The 20,172-nt window shown below is 35.5% G+C and overlaps 1 protein-coding gene across 1 annotated transcript in view; it reads right to left on the bottom strand.

The window, feature by feature from the left end:
* Positions 1-20,172, bottom strand: part of LOC149800036 (ATP-binding cassette sub-family C member 4-like) — a 143,292-nt gene that overhangs the window by 24,618 nt on the left and 98,502 nt on the right. Inside the window, exons 15-19 of the mRNA XM_089959559.1 lie at positions 18,775-18,950; positions 16,725-16,999; positions 15,480-15,559; positions 10,913-11,063; positions 827-1,057 (exon numbers count right to left, since the gene is read on the bottom strand). Of these exons, the coding sequence (XP_089815685.1) occupies positions 827-1,057; positions 10,913-11,063; positions 15,480-15,559; positions 16,725-16,999; positions 18,775-18,950 (913 nt within the window). The remainder of the gene's footprint in view (positions 1-826; positions 1,058-10,912; positions 11,064-15,479; positions 15,560-16,724; positions 17,000-18,774; positions 18,951-20,172) is intronic.

The raw sequence follows: 20,172 nt of genomic DNA, 5'->3' as shown, positions 1-20,172 counted from the left end.
TAGTGTCCATTGAAGTGTTTAATGTTCCACTGTTTGAAACGGATTTCTGGGGAATCAAGCTAAGATCAGCATGTTAAATGGTGAGTTTTGAAACAATCTTTGATATTAGTGAGCAATATATCTTTTAAATTAGCCACTGTAGCAGCCATATTGGCTTTAAATTTGGCATCACCCTCTTTTAAGGCAAACTATACATCATTTTAATACTTTATTAAAAACCCCATGGTAAAATGGTCATCAATTCTGTGGGGCTACGGGTGGCCGAATGGTCTAAGACGCTCGCCTTTACTTATAATCCACATACCACCTCTGTCTGCATGGGTTAGTTTATCAGGCTAGGCCACCGTGGGTATGTGAGAAAGCTTGTCAGAATCTTCCTGTGGGTCGGTGGTTTTTATTGGGCTTTCTCCCTCTTCTTCCTTTAGTATTATACTGACCACCAATTATATATTGTGTGCTGAAACAAATATCGTTAAACCCAAGGCAACAACAACAGGTTCTTCTCTTATATGATGCATAAAGCCAAAATTCATTTAATTACTTCAATGTATCCATAATTCATTAAAGACATAATATATGCATCCAAAGCTACAGTCATATTAGAATATACACACACATATATTTTCCTGCAAATTAAATACAAATTGATTTTGTTCTAACTATAAATTTGTAGAGTCTTCGAACAATAGATATGTCAGATTCCTGATATACTTCGCGCAAATTTAATTCTAGGTACACTGGGGATCCGAAAACATGATGCTATCTTTCATTTAACGCACAAGAGCAAATATAATGCTTTTTCAAATTTTCTTTCTGGAAAACTTACTAGCTGCTGCAAAAACACAACAAAATGACACTCCTGTTACAAACAGTACACATAACCAGTCCAGTCGAACGGCCAGCCATCGACAGGATGTAAAAAAGAGGAAACAAGCCTCGCTGTGAAGGTCCTGATGATTATCAAATTCTTCAATAAAAATGTCTTGCATGTCAGAGGCACGGATTGTCTGAAGACCCTCTAGGGATGCACACAGGTGGGACAACACTGGACTACGAGCTGAAATAACAATTTATAACTAATTTTATTAAATGTTTTCATTACTCGGTCTTCACTGTTACCGATTAGTGTTCTCTTGTATATGATTTTAGTATTATCAAAGTCATCGATCTTCATTTGCCCTATCTCTTATCCCTAGGAGTTCAGCTTTAATTTTGATATATGTCTAGTATAAGCAAGTGTCTTCACACTGTAATATTATAAGTAAATGCAGTCTTTACATTAGTTCTGCGTAATATTGCTGATAAACAGTTTCTTTACACTGCTCTGTTTAATATTACCAGTGAACTTAGTAAATCAGCTCCTTATGGTTTGGTCAATTGTTCTGTTGTCCAGAACTTTCTTCTCTTTCTAGAACAGTCAGAAAATTGGTTACTTTTTTCTACTCGGGAATCTACTGGTGCCATTGTGAATTCTTTTTTGTTAGTGGGTACTTATTTCATGGATGTTGCGCCTCCTATATAACCTCAAATTTATGACCCTAAGAGAAAAATAATTTTTACAGGTGCCATTTTGGAATACGAAAATCCAAAAGTTTAAGTATTAATAAAAATTCTGCTTTTGCAAAAGTAATGAGAGAAATGATATTCTCCAAAAACATGTATTTAAAGCATATATATGTCTTTGCAAGTACTTGTGGTCTTGCAAAATCGTTTTGCATTGTATTTATGAGAACTGGTTGTGGTAATGAAGAATAAGGCAGGTAGGAACAATATAAATACTGCACGAGATAAAAAAACCAACCAGCCTTTAACCGTTATTAATAATAAATGCTTACCGACAAAATGCATATATACTGAATGTACGTTTTGGCCACCTGGGCATGAATTGGGGTTATTAATTTAAAGTACAAATTATCACAAGCTAAATAATTTCGGTGATTACATATCAACTGCTTGCAATGAACGTATCGATTCCTTGTCTGCGAGCAAACTCCATGACAAGTAGACGACTGAGCCATCTATATATACCTGGCCTACCAAAATGTCTGTTAGGAGATGGACCAATTTGTTGAGGATTTTACATATAGGAAGTTCGTATTTATAAAGTATCCAGGAAAGGGATAGGTATCATGAGTTTTGCTCTCGATAGGATTGACTGAAAAATGAACAAAAATGTTAAAATTATTGAAAATGAAAAACAAATATCAAAAGTGACAAAAGGTACTATTATACCACTAGGCTGATACGTGCCTGACATGTCATTGTAATATGTTAAGTGATGTTGTAGTTTTGCCACAGAAGCAGTGTACTATATGTACCTCCTTTAATGTAAATATCTATAACTTGTTTCGGTTTTATAGAAATGAAAGTGTAGGAGTTGGACTGAATCATGGACAAATATTCCCTGCCAACATCATTAGGTTTAGGATAATAAGGCGAATTATTATATGCTCATTTTTTTCCCCGTTAACTTTACATTGACAGAATCGTTCAATATTCCCCGATATTGAACGCGCGCGACAATACACATATAGCATTCACGTGAATAAAGGAACTACTTTCTTTTGTAAATAAACAATGGACTCAGACGCCAGCACTTTTGATTTGTAAACAGATCATGTACACTCGCGTAAGAGGCTCTTTACGTTGTGGTGGTTTATTTGTTTCTGAATGAACTAAAACATGTTTCGTGGACTGCAAAAAACCCCAGCTGTCTTGACATTTTGCGTTGATACAATGTTACGGTTTTAGGCTAGCTACCTTGTATAAATGACGGATTAGGTCCTTACAAATAACAAGGCATATACTGTTTTCTTTAGCTGGTGATAAGAATGGCAAAATAAAATATACTTAGTTTTACATCCTGAATTTCCTCAAAATGTTTTTTCTTAATTCTGCAAATCCGATTTACATGAGCCATGTCATAGGTTTTCAATCTGGATTACACATTTCGAAAGTGTACTGTAATTTCGATAAGTGCAATTGCATCCTACTTACTGCACTCAACATGAAATACACATTAAATTACATAGCGTGTTTTTGAAAATTGCAATTGAAAGAATTCATATTTTTCCCACGTTATGATTTCAAACATTCAGCAACAGAAACACATTTACAGACGTAAACACGCTTCTCCAGCGCCACTTCAATCCGATGTATTTCATGTATAATTTGCACAGATGAATCCAGTCCAAAATCAAACTTTCGTCGAATCGAAACAAAACACCAAAATATATTCACTCCAGATCAAATGGAAAGTCGTTGCAATGCCCAGTCATTCACAATATGACTGCAAATTTCAATTTTAACTAGACACGCCCTTTTTCTTTCGAAAGTTATGTCGACCGCGCGACTAAGTTCAAATTTATCTGGGCGGAGCTATGTGCGCATTAATAATGTCATTTTGTAATGTCAAATCTGCGCTTGTGTATTTAATTTGGAATACGGCATTCATTCATTTACCTTGTTTCTTGTAGTATATTTTGTTTATATAATTAAACATTGGGTAGAATTAAAAAAATGAGCATATAATAAAAAGGTTACTGCATTTGTATGGGAAAATATGAACTCGTTTTGTCGGAAGGATATACTGCACTCACAAGTTCGTGCAGTATTCATTCCGAAAACTCGTTCCTATTTTCCCATACAAATGCAGTAACCTATAAGGTATAACGGTACCAATTGCGCAAGTCCAGGTGGGCAGAGCTTAAGGTGTATGGAACATTGTATTCAGAATTAAAGAACAACACTAGCTGTGATTGGTGCATTATGTAAGAGTTGTACTTTCTGTTTGGCTTAAAAAAATGTTGAGCCTCTTGGCAACATGTGAGTTTGTGTTAATTTCTATCTAGATCATATTTTGTATTTTTTATGATTTTTTTAAAATATGGTACACATGGCTGAAAATGTGCTTGTTGTGACTAGATAACTCTTACCCCTGTCTAGTTCCAGTAGAGATATCTCTCTTAAATGCAATGGAGTACCTGGTTATGTCATTGTCAAATTGACAATCTAGCATTGTTCTATATGACAGTGTGTGACATGCATGCCCAAGTAGGACAGAAAGTATATTTATTTCACAAAACATTAGCATTGAGGTATATGGAAAAACAATTGGTACCGTGATACCTAAAGGAAAGAATAGCCTCACAGTGTATCCATAGAAACGCATACATGTGGGCGGCATTTATGAACTATACTAGTTTGATGTAGGAAAACAAATGTGTACTGAACAGTTTTGGCCAAATATTGAAAGTTCTTTAAGAATAAAATGTATGAAATCTTCAGAAAATAGCACAAGTTGGCTTTGGATGGGGACTTTTGATAACTATAGCTATGATAGATATAGGCTTGTGTTAACTGATGCCTTTATGTATGTGCTGTTACCTCCTAGATTGGAATGCATGCAACAAAATAAGTTATGTAAACATAATATAATTGATTTTGGCCAAATATTGGCTATTTTACCTGCAAAAGATGAAAAATCATGTGTACAAAAACAGCTATCTTGTTCTTGTAAGGCATGCCATAAACCAGGATAGAGAACACTCTAAGTACACTTGTAGATAGGTCACTTGTACCATGTGGGATGTTCTGGCATGAGTAATTTTTAGGTAATTTATTAAGGATATGGTATTTCTTCCCACTTTGATTTGAATTGTCCTGCTCTAATTGTCCTTTTTTTTACACTTTCCTGCTTTGAAATTGTTCATGTAGTTAGTTCAGTTCTCTTGCATTCCCTTTTGTTGAAGTAGCAGTGAATACCAACAAACAAGAACAGTTTCCTTAAGTCAGCATTTGCCATTGGCACTTGTATAAGCCCAATTATAATCTACTATTGACTTTCAATTAATCCTATTTCTTTGTGTCAAGCTGATCTTGTGGAATTTCCATGTTTGGTCCAACATTACAGAATGATAACCATTTTAGTCACACAGTGCGTATTCATTCCATTCAAATCCACACTGTTCTTGAAACTTTGCATCTCATCGCAAGAATCCAAATTGGCATAAGATGATATCTGCATGGTTATGGAAGGCTGCACTCTACATGCTGGCATTGTAGAAAATATGAACTATGTGATATGAAAGAGCTGCGTCATCTTAGAAATTAAAATTACATGACTCTTGAGGTCTCCACTAAATATAGGAGTCTAAATGTTAGGTTCTCACTTTATCAGTAATGTGTTTTGAGATAATTTAATTGCAATGAAGTTAATATAGGTTGTTGATGAACTCATCTATATTACATGGATACTGTATTAGAGGTTACCACACCTTATGTATATCATTCAGTTATCTCCCTTACACCAGTCATAACATTTTAAGGAAATAAAATCTCACATTTTCAGTAACTGGTTATGAAAATAAAGAGAAGATTTGTGAAGCATTATATTAGCCCTCTATCTTGATGCAAATGTAAGTAGAAGCAATTTAATAATTTCTCACAGTAAAGTTTACAAGTTTGAAAACTGATAAGGTATCTTCTGTTTGGATCTGAGATAAGTTTCTCTCTATCTTATGCCAATTATTATTAAATTCTTATGTAGAAGAAATATACTTTATATGTATCTATATTATCTAAATTATTCACCCTTTCATATTAGATGGAAATGAACACAACTTCACTTGAAATTTGGGTACCTGTAAGGGATGTTATAGCACAGTTGCCATTGGGCTGTCCTTGGACCTGTTGGGCCCTGCCCCATATATTTGTCCAAGGTAAGGTCATCAAACTTTCACTTCTCATTTTCAGCATTGCTGATTTTGCCTCCTTTAATTCCTTTATCATAAGCTACCTCTCCCTTTTAGATAAACACTTTCCTCCTGTTTTTAACTCCATTTGATGTGCTATACTTAGTGTTTATATTTGGCATTTTTCTGTATTTTATTCCCCTAAGTTCACCCCCCAATCCAACATAACCACTTAGAGGCTGTGATTTACTATATCTGGTGACTGATTGGCTTATTGAAACAATTTTGTTCACATTACAAAGGAGGAAAGCTTACTATTTGTGTTACAAAGAGGATGGGTAGGTGGACCTTTGTGTGAGGACTGGTGGTTAGTGACTTCTTGTATCTGCAGATAGTGTAATGTGGTCAAAGCTTATACTTTATAATAAGATTGGGTCATGTCCACCTGTCTCTGATGTTAAGTTCTGCACCTACCAAACAAATATAAATTCCTTTCTTTTAGGTGAATTGCACATTTTGAAATAGGACAGGTACATACTATTTGGTACATTGACCTTTGACCTAGTTATTACATAATATGACATAATGTGATTTATCCCATATCACCTATGTGAAGTTCAATAAGTGCTGATAGGAATAAGATACAAGTCATAGTTGAAAGAATTCATTTTATTTCAAAAGATGATTTTGATGGTGAAGCAAAAGTATGAAAACAATAGTTCAAACAGCTCAATGACATTTCTATACACATTCATATAAGACATAGGTTAGTACCTCATCAAATTGTTTTTCACAAGTGAGACTAAGTATATTTGTTACTTATACAGTCCCGAACTATTTCACAGATTATTGGAAAAATTAAGGTTTGCTATAGGTATAACGGTACCAATTGCGCAAGTCCAGGTGGGCAGAGCTTAAGGTGTATGGAACATTGTATTCAGAATTAAAGAACAACACTAGCTGTGATTGGTGCATTATGTAAGAGTTGTACTTTCTGTTTGGCTTAAAAAAATGTTGAGCCTCTTGGCAACATGTGAGTTTGTGTTAATTTCTATCTAGATCATATTTTGTATTTTTTATGATTTTTTTAAAATATGGTACACATGGCTGAAAATGTGCTTGTTGTGACTAGATAACTCTTACCCCTGTCTAGTTCCAGTAGAGTTATCTCTCTTAAATGCAATGGAGTACCTGGTTATGTCATTGTCAAATTGACAATCTAGCATTGTTCTATATGACAGTGTGTGACATGCATGCCCAAGTAGGACAGAAAGTATATTTATTTCACAAAACATTAGCATTGAGGTATATGGAAAAACAATTGGTACCGTGATACCATAAATACAGTGATTGTTAATCTACTGAAGTGGCTACGCACACTGGATACAGATTCTATGAATATAGATATTTCCTAGTCAAGTGTTGATTCTGTTACACAATGTCATATTTGAACCGGTCTTGAACGCTGCACAGAAAGGGTATATGATAAATCAAGTCACAAGCTAGTGCTTTTGTACATTAATATATTAGGAAAATATGTGTACCCTTCACTAAGGGGCTGTGTATATGGTAATTCAAGCAACAGCTAAGCTCTGTTACACCCTCGATTCATGTACATCGTAGTCACACATGCATCTACTATTCATTGAGAAACAAACTGTTTGGGCACCATTATAGATTTCATTAGTTGATAGTATCAAATTATAATTGTATCACATTGATTTGCTATGGATTTCAACACAATATTTGTGTGTTTTTGTGTGTGGCTTGTTTAATTATGTGTTTAAATAGTGTTCCTACAATTGACACGACGTTGTCACATTCGCATTTAGTAAATTCCCTCAAGTAAGGTACATTAGTTTGGCGAAAGCATTCCCTTTGTTGTTTTCCTAGTACAGTTGTCCCTTTTTGTTTCGCTTGTACTATGTAATTCCTAGCCTGAGGTCATATCGATTATATCAGCACCAACATGGTGTATTCCTGTAAGATCGACAAAAGTATCAAAACTCAGCTATCCATGAATTGCCATGAAATCGGAGTCACTATCAATAATTTCTGAAATTTCACTGCCTGGGCCTTGATCATATTTGCAAAAATATTATGATACATTACTGATTAATATATACACTTTAGTAATGTTAATTACATAAAATTTGACACCTTGTTTGACTGGTAAAATTAAATGACTTCAGGTCCGACGTACGATAGTCATCATAACTGCTTACGCATGTAGGATTTGCATGCAACAAGGTTTTGATTTTACTTCTTCCTTGATTTTGATGCAAGAGGCACAATAATTGTAATAAAACCATGCCGATTTAGTTTAATCGACTGTTACAAATGCAAGAAATAAATCTAATTTTTCCAAGCAAACCAAGATTCAACTGTGTTTTATTATTAAAACGTGTATATTTCAAGATGTTTATTCTAAATATCTGGGCACTAGCTGCCATTTTCAGCTAAATAACGGGTGATATATCAAGATTTTATTTTGAAGAAATATTGTATTTAAGGGGCCATTTAATTTAATATATTTTTTAGAACAAAATGGAATCCATGCCAAGCCACACATCATAAATGGTTTCAAGAGTTATAAAGGTACGAGTTGTTGAGGGAGGGAATGTATTAGAAAACCAGTGGATGAAATTCGGACATATGTTCGGACGCAGCATTACCGATTTTCAAAATGATTACCACGGTTGCCATAAATGATGTTAGACCGTCAACATTTTCATTTAGAACCATATCGAACTAATTCATGGGCCTTGTGTGAAAACCTCATGCGGATATAACCATTTTTCAGGGCAGCTGGGATAAGAAGACTGTGGAGGGGTGTTGGTTGTGTGTGATGGGTAGGAGGGCTACAGCAACCATACTGTAAGTTTGCACAGCACCATTTTTAATTAGGTTTTGATTTGTTTTGTTTGGTGTGTTATGGCTCAGCACAAGTAGGTTATTGTGCGCCACAGCCATTACAGTACAGTACCCTGCCCAAGAAAAACACCACAGTAACTGACCAAGAAAGCAAATCAAGTGCTGAGATTTGAACTAAAACCCTTTCAATTATCAGTTCTACATGCTAATAACTGTGCCACTGTGGTTTATCCCTCCAACAGGTCCATTTCACATATGCGAGCCTGCATCTATGGGCCTGTGGATTTAAGTTTCACTCAAAACTCATAAATACTAAATGTCGATGTGATCAACCATTCAGGAGAAAACCATTGATACGATTTGTAAGATGACTGCCACGGCATCCTTACTGCAGGTCTAATCAGCACAATGTGCATTTAGTACCAGTTATATATCGTACCAAGTCTTTTGTTAAAAACCTCATGCTGATCTGGCCATCAATTTAGAAGTGGTAACAAGACATTTAAGTTGAATACCAGGGCAGTCTTAGTAGAGGTCTGATTACACTTATCAAGCAATGTCTTTTAAAGAAAACTCCTTGTCAAAGTGATCAAGTCGGCAATATCAGAGGCTGGGCTAGCATCTTCGTGAAACACCACGTTGTTTGTCTGACAAGCACCATGTTCATTTAAAATCAAGAATATTAGATACTAATTCTTCAAGACATCCTTTAGAACCAAACTGATAGTCGTCTAGTGAAGATCTCATGTCAACAAAGATCATTTATCCCAATGGACCAGCAATGGCAAATTGCCACCATTCCAGCAGCAATAAATGAGGTTAAATTGCGACTATTCTAATTTCGTACCAACTGAATATCATACGAAGTGTTTAGTAAACGCAGTTTCAATATGAAGATATGTAGAAACAAGGTAGCAAAGGTTGTGAAGATGGTCACCACTCTAGCGATGTTAGATATCAGATCAGCACCAGTCTCAACATCAATCTTTAAGACTATTTTAGTGCCAACGTTATGCTGGTATAACCACAGGTTCAGGATGAGTAACTATAAGACGATTTTTTAGATGGCCACCATAACGACCATAATAAATATGAGGTGCGTACTATTTTTATTTATGACCAGCTAGACACTGGCAGGAAAGTCCATGTGAAGTTTAGTGCTTTGGAAGGGAAGTGATAGGAGGCTTTTGCTAATAGTGATAGGAGGCTTTTGCTAATCGATGGATAATGGATGGACAACGGGTAATCACCTGAACTCTTCTGTTTTTCAGCAGTTAAGCTACCGATCCAAGTACGTCTACACATTATACTGAAACAGCACCAAAAATGAAGAACAACCATTAAGAAACACTTGTAAAAATCATTTTTGTGGTACACACAATTGATCAGGTTAGCTACTTATATACTTAAACATGTTTACCTAATTCCATTAAAGTGATTCAGATAAATATTCATATTGAATATCTGTTGCTTAGTTGAAGCCGTTTCTGTCCAGCAGTTTAAGAAAGGGTTTAAATAACTTTGAATATAATCAGGTCATCTACATGCAACTATTTCTATCAACAGTGGTCACCAATGGCTATGCTCACTATAACAAGACCTTCAAAACGAAATGTTTAAAACCAAATTGGGTGTATTCAACAATAAGAAACATCTCGTATAAAATATGAGCTGAACAACATAGACAATGACTCCATCCAAGATCAAAAAGATGAGACACAAATAATACAAGTCACATCTAAGTCCAAGACAAAATGTTGTTATCCAATTCCACCCAAATATGATCAACGATTCTTGAACCACGCTTGCTGCAAGCAGAATTACAAATTTCCACGTGAATATAATAGTGTGCTGCTTCACAAGATGCATAACTGATCACAATGGAGTAACTCATTATAAAACCATTACACGAACAAGGGAGATTATTTGTAAGACAATGTTGATACCAAACTACATCAATATGTGCTTCGTGGACAAATAAATAGAACCTATTATAAAAGACACCCCATGTGAAAGCATGATGTTAATTATGAAGGGCTATAACGTTATCCAAAATGGGACTGACAAGCGAAAAAGCATTAAAGGCGTATCTGATTCTATGAGATGACGCACATACTAACTAAAAGCAGAATATATTGAATCATTCTTGATGTATGATGGTAACAATGATGTGCTGTAGTGGCAGAACACAATGCCTCCTTCATGTGGAATAAGAATCATATTCTGAGTATTTTCGGATGAGTTGTCTGAAATAGATTTTGTTAGGAAATCGAAGCAAATATTTAAAAAGCATTTAAGTTTCTAACATTCTCCTGAAGAAAAGAGATTTAAGTTTTCTAACTCACTTTTTCCTTGCAATCTCTTGATGTGCCTTGAGGTACGGAGGTAATAACGTCGTATCACAATAAATATGATAGATAATGGGACTGTGGGGATGAAAACCCACGGGTTGACAACTCCAACCATGATCACATTTCCGAAAATCAAGAAGAAGCACTGAAAACAAGAAATATGGTGTAAGAATGATACAATTTGCATAGAGGATCTTACACGAGTTCTCATTCAAATGAAAGTATGAAATAAGCAAATGAGTTCAATCTTTTGCAAACCAAAACACTAATAATTCTATTATTTTACATTATTCCTGGGCATTGTCCTGCATAGTTTAACATTATTTTCAAGTAGTTAGTTTTTCCTCTATTCTTAGGCAGACTCTTGCATAGTTTTACATTAATCATAGGTATATCCCTACATAATTTTACATTATCCTTAGGCGTACTCTTGGATCGTTTTGCTGAAGTTGTTGTTGTAGTTTCTTTTAAATGTAAATTAGTAGTTCAATAGTTACAAACTAGCACTTTAAAGGAATTATTACACAGGTGTTACTCGGTCGATTTAGTATCACAAGGATAAGGTGTTATTTTTTAATTGATACTACAATTCAGCTAATTCACTGACACTACAATTCAGGTCACACGTGTCAGTTCTTATGCTCAAATCCATCCCTGACCCGAGCTCTCTTATACCTCTTCTGTGTTAACCGACTGGTAAAAAGCGACACCGAAAGTTTCTAAACTGCTGGGGAGAAATGCGGGGAGGGGAGTAACTTGAACTCTTGACTTCATCCGTGTAGCTAACGGACTGTCCTTAGCAGTGCTCTCTGCGGGTGGGCGAAGGCTACTTTTCATCCATCCCGAGCGTTTACGGGAAGAAGGTCCATTTTTCTTCATTTATATGACCCAAATTCGTCAGGTGTTATTGGCCCATGGCCCGCATCAACGATCTCACTACCATGCGGTCTAGGTTCAGAAGTTCATGGCTGCATGTAGGGAACGGGCCAATCGCTTAACTGTATCGGAAAACCCCACATCATATGAGGATTTAAAGGGATAATACCAAATTGGGGACGCCAATCTAATCTGACGTTTTTAAACCAATTCATGGTACCGGCGGTATGAAACGGCAGTCCAAAGAGTGGGCACCCTGATCCCTATCTCGATATCGTAATGAATCCAATGACTGTGCCCAAGGACCGATCGGCGAGAACGTACTCGTGTACAAAGATATGTATGACGACCCTTCCACACATTGGATAGATTTGAGTTCAACCCTTACCAGAGTGTTTCCATCTCCTCGCGACTTCTGACCCCATGGCTGTCATTTACCCGACTTACTTTCAACCTGCAGAAAGTTGAGTTTTCTGGTTCCTTTTAAAAACCTGCGACTCAATGTCTCCCCTTCTGTGCAAAATATTGCTCTGCTCCTCCACGAGGACAGAGTGCCACTAGCACTATTACCTAATGGAAAAGAGATGGTGCTGCTCTCCCCAAACAAGAGTCAAGACTCACACTCGACCCGTTTATAGTCTCACATGGGAGGGCGCGCACTAACCATAAGTGTCTCCGAAGAGACTTGGGAAATCCTACCGTGAGACCTGAGGGAGTCAGAGAACGGAAACCCCCAAAATTCCACAGAAGACGCTTCATAGGTGCATCTACGCTAAGCGACATGCCAGAACTCATCGAATAATAGGATACAGAAGGAAAAACCATTTGTTCTATCAAGCCCTGTACAAGATAAGCAGATGTTGGGTGTGTCCCGGGGTGATTTAGCGCGGCCACACCTTCTCACACCCTGCTTAGATAATATTTCCTTGAGAAAATCCTGAAAAGAAGCTTTTTTTTCATTTTATAAAACAAATAACAGCTATGCCTACTAAAATTAAGAATAAGATAATTCGTGGACTAGGTTTATGTTCATATGATACTTTCAGCAAGAAGTCACCTTATATAGGTGTTTTCACAACGTTTAGAAACGATACATGGAGGAAAGCTCAGCTCAGTTAAAACAAATACAAAATAACCAAATCATCAATGCTTAAATGGTAAGCCACTATGCATGACTGGTAAGCCACTATGCATGACTGGTAAGCCACTATGCATGACTGGTAATATAAAATGCTAATGTAAAGGATAGTTACCCTAAAAATAATATTGGAATATAACCATGTTTAATATCAAAGCAAGTAATATAGAGGTAAAACGTAGTGTGCGCCTGCATTACAAAATAAAAAAGTATCACAATTCACAAACTAGGTAATGTGAATTACATTGATCCGTAATGTAGAATAATTTGAATCAAGGCGAGTCTGTGGAGCATAATTTATACAAATATAGGGAAACTATAACCTTTACCTGCTAGAAACATGCACAACTAGTTTAGATTGACTAACACCCAGTGAAGGGGAAAAGGACGAATAAAATCCAAAAGCGTACTCAACATGTACGGAACAGATGTTAATGACTCTGAAGAGAGCGTAAATTAACACAGAAGAAACTTATTCAGGCGAATAAGCCAAACGTTCACAAAGGATATGCACACATGAGATATAGTAAATTGGTTTGTAACCGACGAAGCAAAGGAAAACTTTTTTGTTTTCACGCAAACAATGCAGTCATTATAATTCTTTGACGGAAAACGAATGAAAGCCAGAACGCATGTTTTATCGTTCGTATGGGGTTACCAGGGGCGATCTAGTTTTCGTGAACCTTCCAGCAGAAATGTGTCGCTTTATAGGGTTACTAGGAGGGAAAATTTATCTTTGTACCAATTAATGCAAGCTCAAAGCCGGCTAAAACAATACATGCAGGAACCTTTGACATCAATTACATTATAAATCGGCTTGCAAAACAGAACAGCGGGCCTGTATATCTAGTCTATGATCAAAGCAATACGGTAGAATATGTTACCGGGACATCAAGGTCAAACGCATGAGAACATGTCACAGAAAGAGTTGTTTTAGTTACATAATGATTCATTCATTGAATAAATAAAGTCCATCAAGTGGTTTCAGGAATATAAGAAAAGAAAAGCACCATAGCAAAAATCTTGATAGAAATTTTCTATGACTGTCACTTTGAACCCAAAATCAAAGCAGCAAGCTAAAATATTTGGTACCGAATGGATACACGACCTGCACTTTACAATGTGGCAAACAGTTTTTAACATGTGATGTTGTGGCATTATTAAAAGTGAACATATGTGAAAACTTATAATCTATGCAGTAATAAAAATGAAACAAAATGGGAATCAATATAAAAACATAACACGTAAAAGCAAACATTAGTGGAGAGAAGCTGCATATATTATTAGAAAAATTGTAGTGAACTGGGTTATTTCTTTGAATCATGTCCTCAAAGGCATTCATTTGATAACATGTGTTCAGTTAAAAAGTAAACAGCTTAATTCTAAATTAAAAATCTACAAAGTTTGAATGTTTCCTTTTGACTGCATTTAATATTTATTTGCTAAATATATTTAACTTTGCATACTGTGTAACATGTGCATAATAACTGATTCTCTTTCAATAACAAGAGCGAATACGTTTCTTTAGGACGATTGTATCTATTACCTCGCTTAGAAAGGAAAACTAATGACTGATATTACATATATCTGGATCATATATTTAATTAACAATATAGTTTTTATTATATTTCATTTGGGTTATAGTTTAAATTCTTTGATTCAGTGGCTAGCTAACACCATAATAAAGTTCATGTGCACACAAGGAATCTCAATTATAAACCAAGGCCAATCGCTAGGTCAAGTAAACAACTATGTTGGTCAACTATGCCACACTTTATATGAATGGAGGTCATGTCAATATAGCATAATTCTAGGGAGTACATTTGCCCTGTTAGAGCCATCACGCATGCCCTAGTTGAGGATTGGCTGAATAGTTTGAGAATGTCATAACATGACTCTTAGTGTTATTTTAAAATAATACGACATAATTGTTCCATAATCTCTTAGTGAATCGGATTATGTGTATTGATGCGTGTCTTGAGACTATAATGAGAATACACGAAGCACGTAATTAGTCTTCAGTCTATATCAGATTTGTAGGAGTCGTTGAGAAGTTATGATTTATTTGTAATATGTGTTAGGTATATCTTGCAGAGTGGAAAACTTTTAATTTGAACAGTCAGTAGTTATCAGATTATATGAATACATTCAGGGACTTGACTATTTAGATAATTCCATCAGATGTGAAACTTGAAAGGGCTTCAGTGATTTTATACTTTCAGTTTGTACCTCCGCCTACAACTGTATAATAGAATTAATGAAAATAACTGCATTTAAATAGTACCTGGGATAGAAAAAATACAAATTACATAATGCTGGAATATGTGGACCGGTGCCATTGTACTTTTAATCTGTGTGCCTGTGCCTGATTTTGCATTGTTTCGTTTAATTTTGTGTCATATATGGCAATTTCTTTCCTACAGATTGTTATTATCACCATAAATTGTCATGAAGATCTAAAGGCAAAACGCACAGTTTTTGATACTATGAACCTCAAATAGATGAAGTAAAAGAAGATAAAAAGAAGTAGTTAGAGTTAGTGCTTACCTGTAAAAAATCAAAGAATGTGACAGGTAAGAGGTCATCCATATAATCAACATCTTTAGAGAACCTGTTCAAAATTCGACCTGCAAAATGACTTGAAGGTCATTGATGATAATAACAAATAATGTGATATCCATACATTATCAGGGTATTTTTAGCTGTATAACACATGTAATGTTTGTAAATTCAGCCATATTTAAACATCAGAACTGCATGTGATTTCTGAAAACATTTTATTTTGTAATTTAAAAATCTCCTTTCTGCAGGTGTTTGGTACACCATCTATTAACAATGTACTCCATCGATTCAACGTACCATCATCTAAAGCATTCCCTTTACTAAGGTGCATGGATACCACTTCATTTTTAATGTATATATAATACCTCAATATTAGGTTAACTTCACATATAATACAGTCCCTCCGTACACAGCTAAACCTTTATGATCCCTAAGTGCAGCATGTCCTCCCATGAAGGTCCTTCATCGTTATAAGTCAGCTGTGTTCAGGATCCCACTTCACTTTTCAGTAGGATGAAAGGTATTATGTATGAATATATGAAAAGCACCATTTTCATTCAGGACCAACTAGATCATTGGATCAATGTCCATGCAATATTTAATGGCAATGCTCCATATAGTTTAGGAGCAGTGATAACAAACTCGTGCTAACTGATGGACTGACGGTACATCTGTCGGACGACATTGACAGACAACGAGCCATGTTATAAGATCTGGTATATGACCACTAGGGTAAAAGTCCTCCTGAAAATCAGTCATCGTAAGGAGTTTCGTATACTTGTATCATGTTAGTCCTGTAAGGTATAATATTCTGTGGCAAATCATATCACCGTAAAGGTTTAGAAATTCAATATCTGAGAAGCACACTTTGCTTCTTGCGAATTTTAATTCAGTTACTAGGTGATTTTATGTCGAAATTTTTAAGAAATCACTATAATACACTTTGATGATGCACAACTATCAGTATTGTTTGTTTTCATTTCTATTCTCACATAATCTGTTCTTATTGTGCCATTGTTATAATGTTCAGAAATGATCTTTCAAGTACATTTTAAGGTGTGGATCTTGATCACTTTATAGTATATGGATCTATCTTCAGTAAATAATAACACAAAGTGTACACCAAGGGACCATGTGAGTGCAACATGAAAGTGTTGTCATCATATCACTAATGTATGTATTACTTCCTCTAGTCGGCTATTATTTACACATAACATGTTACGAGCTTACCAGCAGGATTTGCATCAAAGAAACCTATCTGAGCCCTCATAATTTTCTTGAACATCTGGTTATGTAGATTCTTTGAAGCATCCACTGCAACTCTGAAGAACATGAAAGCTCTAAGGAAACCAAAGAGAAAGACAGCGCCAATAATTCCACTAAATATTCCTGCATTAAAGTGGATGTCTATGTATGGAATAGTTATATTGGTTTCATTGTATCCTCGGTGCTGCAGGTGGCTGTCACGTTCTACGGCTGCATGTACGGCTTCTTCATTGTTAGACCTGATGAGAAATCATATGCATATATTTGTCTATACATAGAACCATCAACATTTAATGACCCAGAATGTCTCTTATACTGTTTGACAGATACAGTTTAAATTTTCAAGCATACTGGCAAGTAACAGGTCATGATAAAGAATAATATACCAGACAAATAGTTCTTCGAAATTTATTTTGTGATCAAACTGAACAAAGATGATGTAACGTTACGAGAGCCAAGTGAGTTGCACTGAATATGATTCTACTGCGTCAAGGATAACTGATCGTAAGATGGTACACTATCACTTATATACCAAAGGACACAATGCATCATAAGGGTCAAATGTTTATTCCTTAAAAACCTTATAACTTTGTCTTTACAAAACGGTCAAGCTGGATCGTACTATCCAGAATGGCTGGAGAACTGAATAAAAAGAACAAAGCAGAAAATAACATTCAATTTTCACTCTGTTAACGTAACAAAACTTTCTAAGCATATCATCTTGAAATGTCTGGAATCGACGTTATGACTGAACAAATTCATTCTCGTTTTATTTTCTTCTAGGACAAGACCTTTATCGGATTTTATTCCATTGCCTTCACGGCATGTCCACTCCAATGGAGTCTACATGGACCGTAACAATCTTCCTTCGTATGGAAGATCTTTGAAATCCAGCTGTTAATTATGTACCTTGGAACTGAACACTCTCATCCAAGATTTTTGGAGGGTGTCTTTTTGATTATAGGAGTTCCATACGGTACAACAGTATCCAGAAAGCGGTGAAAGAAACTTTTGAAAGAGACATATAATTTTCCACTTATAAAATGGAGCATAGTTTGATTTAAAATTTAGTTTGTAGTGAAAATATTGTTTTGGCTCTCAATGCATGCTAGTTCATGGCTAGAAAATGTTTACGTACGGTAACATAATATCAAGAGTATTGAGATCGCTTGGAGAAATACAGATCAGTGTTTATGGAATTCGTTATTTGTTGGTCCATTGTTCTCTCCGATAATAGCAAAGGAGGACAAGATGGACCTGGATTATAATTAAAGTAATTTCAACGTCTGACAGTCATCCATAAAATCATCAACCTATTCTTCGTTTATGTTCCAACGTCTTTCAACTGGCTTAAAACTATATAGTTGATGTATGTACATTTTATGCACAAATGAAAATTATTGCAAATATTTAAAATATAGTGTCCATAAAAATAGAGTGTAAAGCTATTTATATTACTAATGATAGCGTGTTATTTTTGTCAAGAAAATAAATATGATCAAATAATACCACTCACCTACCGTCAACGCATGATATGGCACATGTGATGGTTTCATGTTTAAGGTTTTGTTTATATCACGATCTGAGTCACTATGAGCTGAATACTTCCTTTACGTACACAATACATGCATGAATGGTCTGCACATTATTGTACGCATAACTTATATAGTTTCTAAATGTATATTGGCAAATTTCTTCAGTTTGAAGCTAGCTGACTTCTGTTGAGTAATATAATTCTAACGTTGCTGGTGTTAGAGGTTTGGTTCTGCACCTGGAATATCCAGGAATTACGTCAACATTGATGTCTATAATAGACTATTCAAATATGATAAACCTCCTGCATCTGACGAAAAAATATTATACAGGGGATGTCAGTGTGTTTGATAGACATAAGAAACTATTTAATGATCTATGTGAAAGGATTGTTTCGTCATGAACAAATTGTTTTTATTGTTCAAGTGAAGTATTAAAGATTTAATAGAATGTAAATAGGGAAGGGAAGTTGAATACTCACCAGTATGACAGCCACCAGTCACTTATTACACATGCACCTTGGGCAGTAAGGCATAGGAAGGCAAGGAGAATGAGCTTAAGTATCCCTGCTCCTGCCTTGAAATATTCCACATAGATGCCAAACCTGACGGTATCCACACGATGCTCTTCTTCCTCTGGAAGCTGAACCCCATCGGGCTACGAATAAAATCATAGAAAACAAGAATCCCAATATGACCTATTGCAACATCTGAAACATCTTTGCAGAGGATAACCTATTTAGAATATCAATAATCGTTAAAATCAGTTGATGCATGTATCATAACAAAGTCTTTCAGTAACAATAACGGTGAACTATCAAAAGAATCAGTCATTCAAATGCAATGCTACCAGACATGACTGCTAATCGATGTTCCCAAACAAGACAATGACACAGTATAGCTGTGGTATGATTTCTTATATGGACTTTGATTATAATCACTTGTATAGAACTCATAATAATAAGTAAAAATAAATGTAAACTTCTGCTAAAATTTATAGTGGCATGTATATATAGGCCTCATACTCTATGACCTATGTCCCCTGGGGTTCTTGACATTACGACTCCTCATACAGATCATAAGAGGAAACTAATAAATGCACATATATAGGTTTGAATCCTGCCATCCAGTTAGCTCTGGTAAGCTTATATGGTGTCATTTTGGATAAGGCGCTTTACTTCATCATATATTCAATGTGAAAGTAAGATATGAATACATGTTGCTTCATCACCATACGTTGCAAACTAATGCTGTGATGTGTTATATATGCCTTCGCAAACTTTTGTATTAATCTGCACTGAGTTACATCGATTTGAATTAAGATATTTCAGTGTGTTATATATCCATTTACAAATCCGTGTATTGAGAGGCACCGCTCTATATTACTTCGTAAACCAATGTTTTCGTATTTTATCCCTATTATAATCCTAGAAGGATAAATGTATATTCAACATGAATGATGGTGACCTCTTACTGTGTTAATAATCGGTGCCCATTTTTCTGCCATATCCTCTCACTATTGAAAATAGATGCCACATTACAAGAATATGTTGCACAGTTGGCAGCTCGTGACAGACACTGTTGCACAAATTAGAGTCTAACTGGTTTTGTTCTACTTTATTTCTGCTACCTGACTCAAGTAAATCCCACCAATCAGTTAGTTGCATTTTCACAAGTTATTTATTGCCATTTAATTTGGTTAAGAAGCGATGGTAGCCAAAGAATGTCGATGTTGATTAAACTAGGGGCCAATTGTTGGTACCAAAATGGTTCAATGTAAGGTAGGAAGACATCGAACCCTATCATATTAGCGCAAGATCTAGCACTATAGTAACGTCCTCGAAGGAACGTGTCTAGATTGAAACAGGAAAGCGTGCATT

Source organism: Sinohyriopsis cumingii, chromosome 5 (genome assembly GCF_028554795.1).
Source record: "Sinohyriopsis cumingii isolate HCF-2022 chromosome 5, ASM2855479v2, whole genome shotgun sequence".
Lineage (NCBI taxonomy): Eukaryota > Metazoa > Mollusca > Bivalvia > Unionida > Unionidae > Sinohyriopsis > Sinohyriopsis cumingii.
The sequence above is the reverse complement of the archived record's forward strand: the minus strand, read 5'-3'. Positions and strand labels throughout refer to the sequence as shown.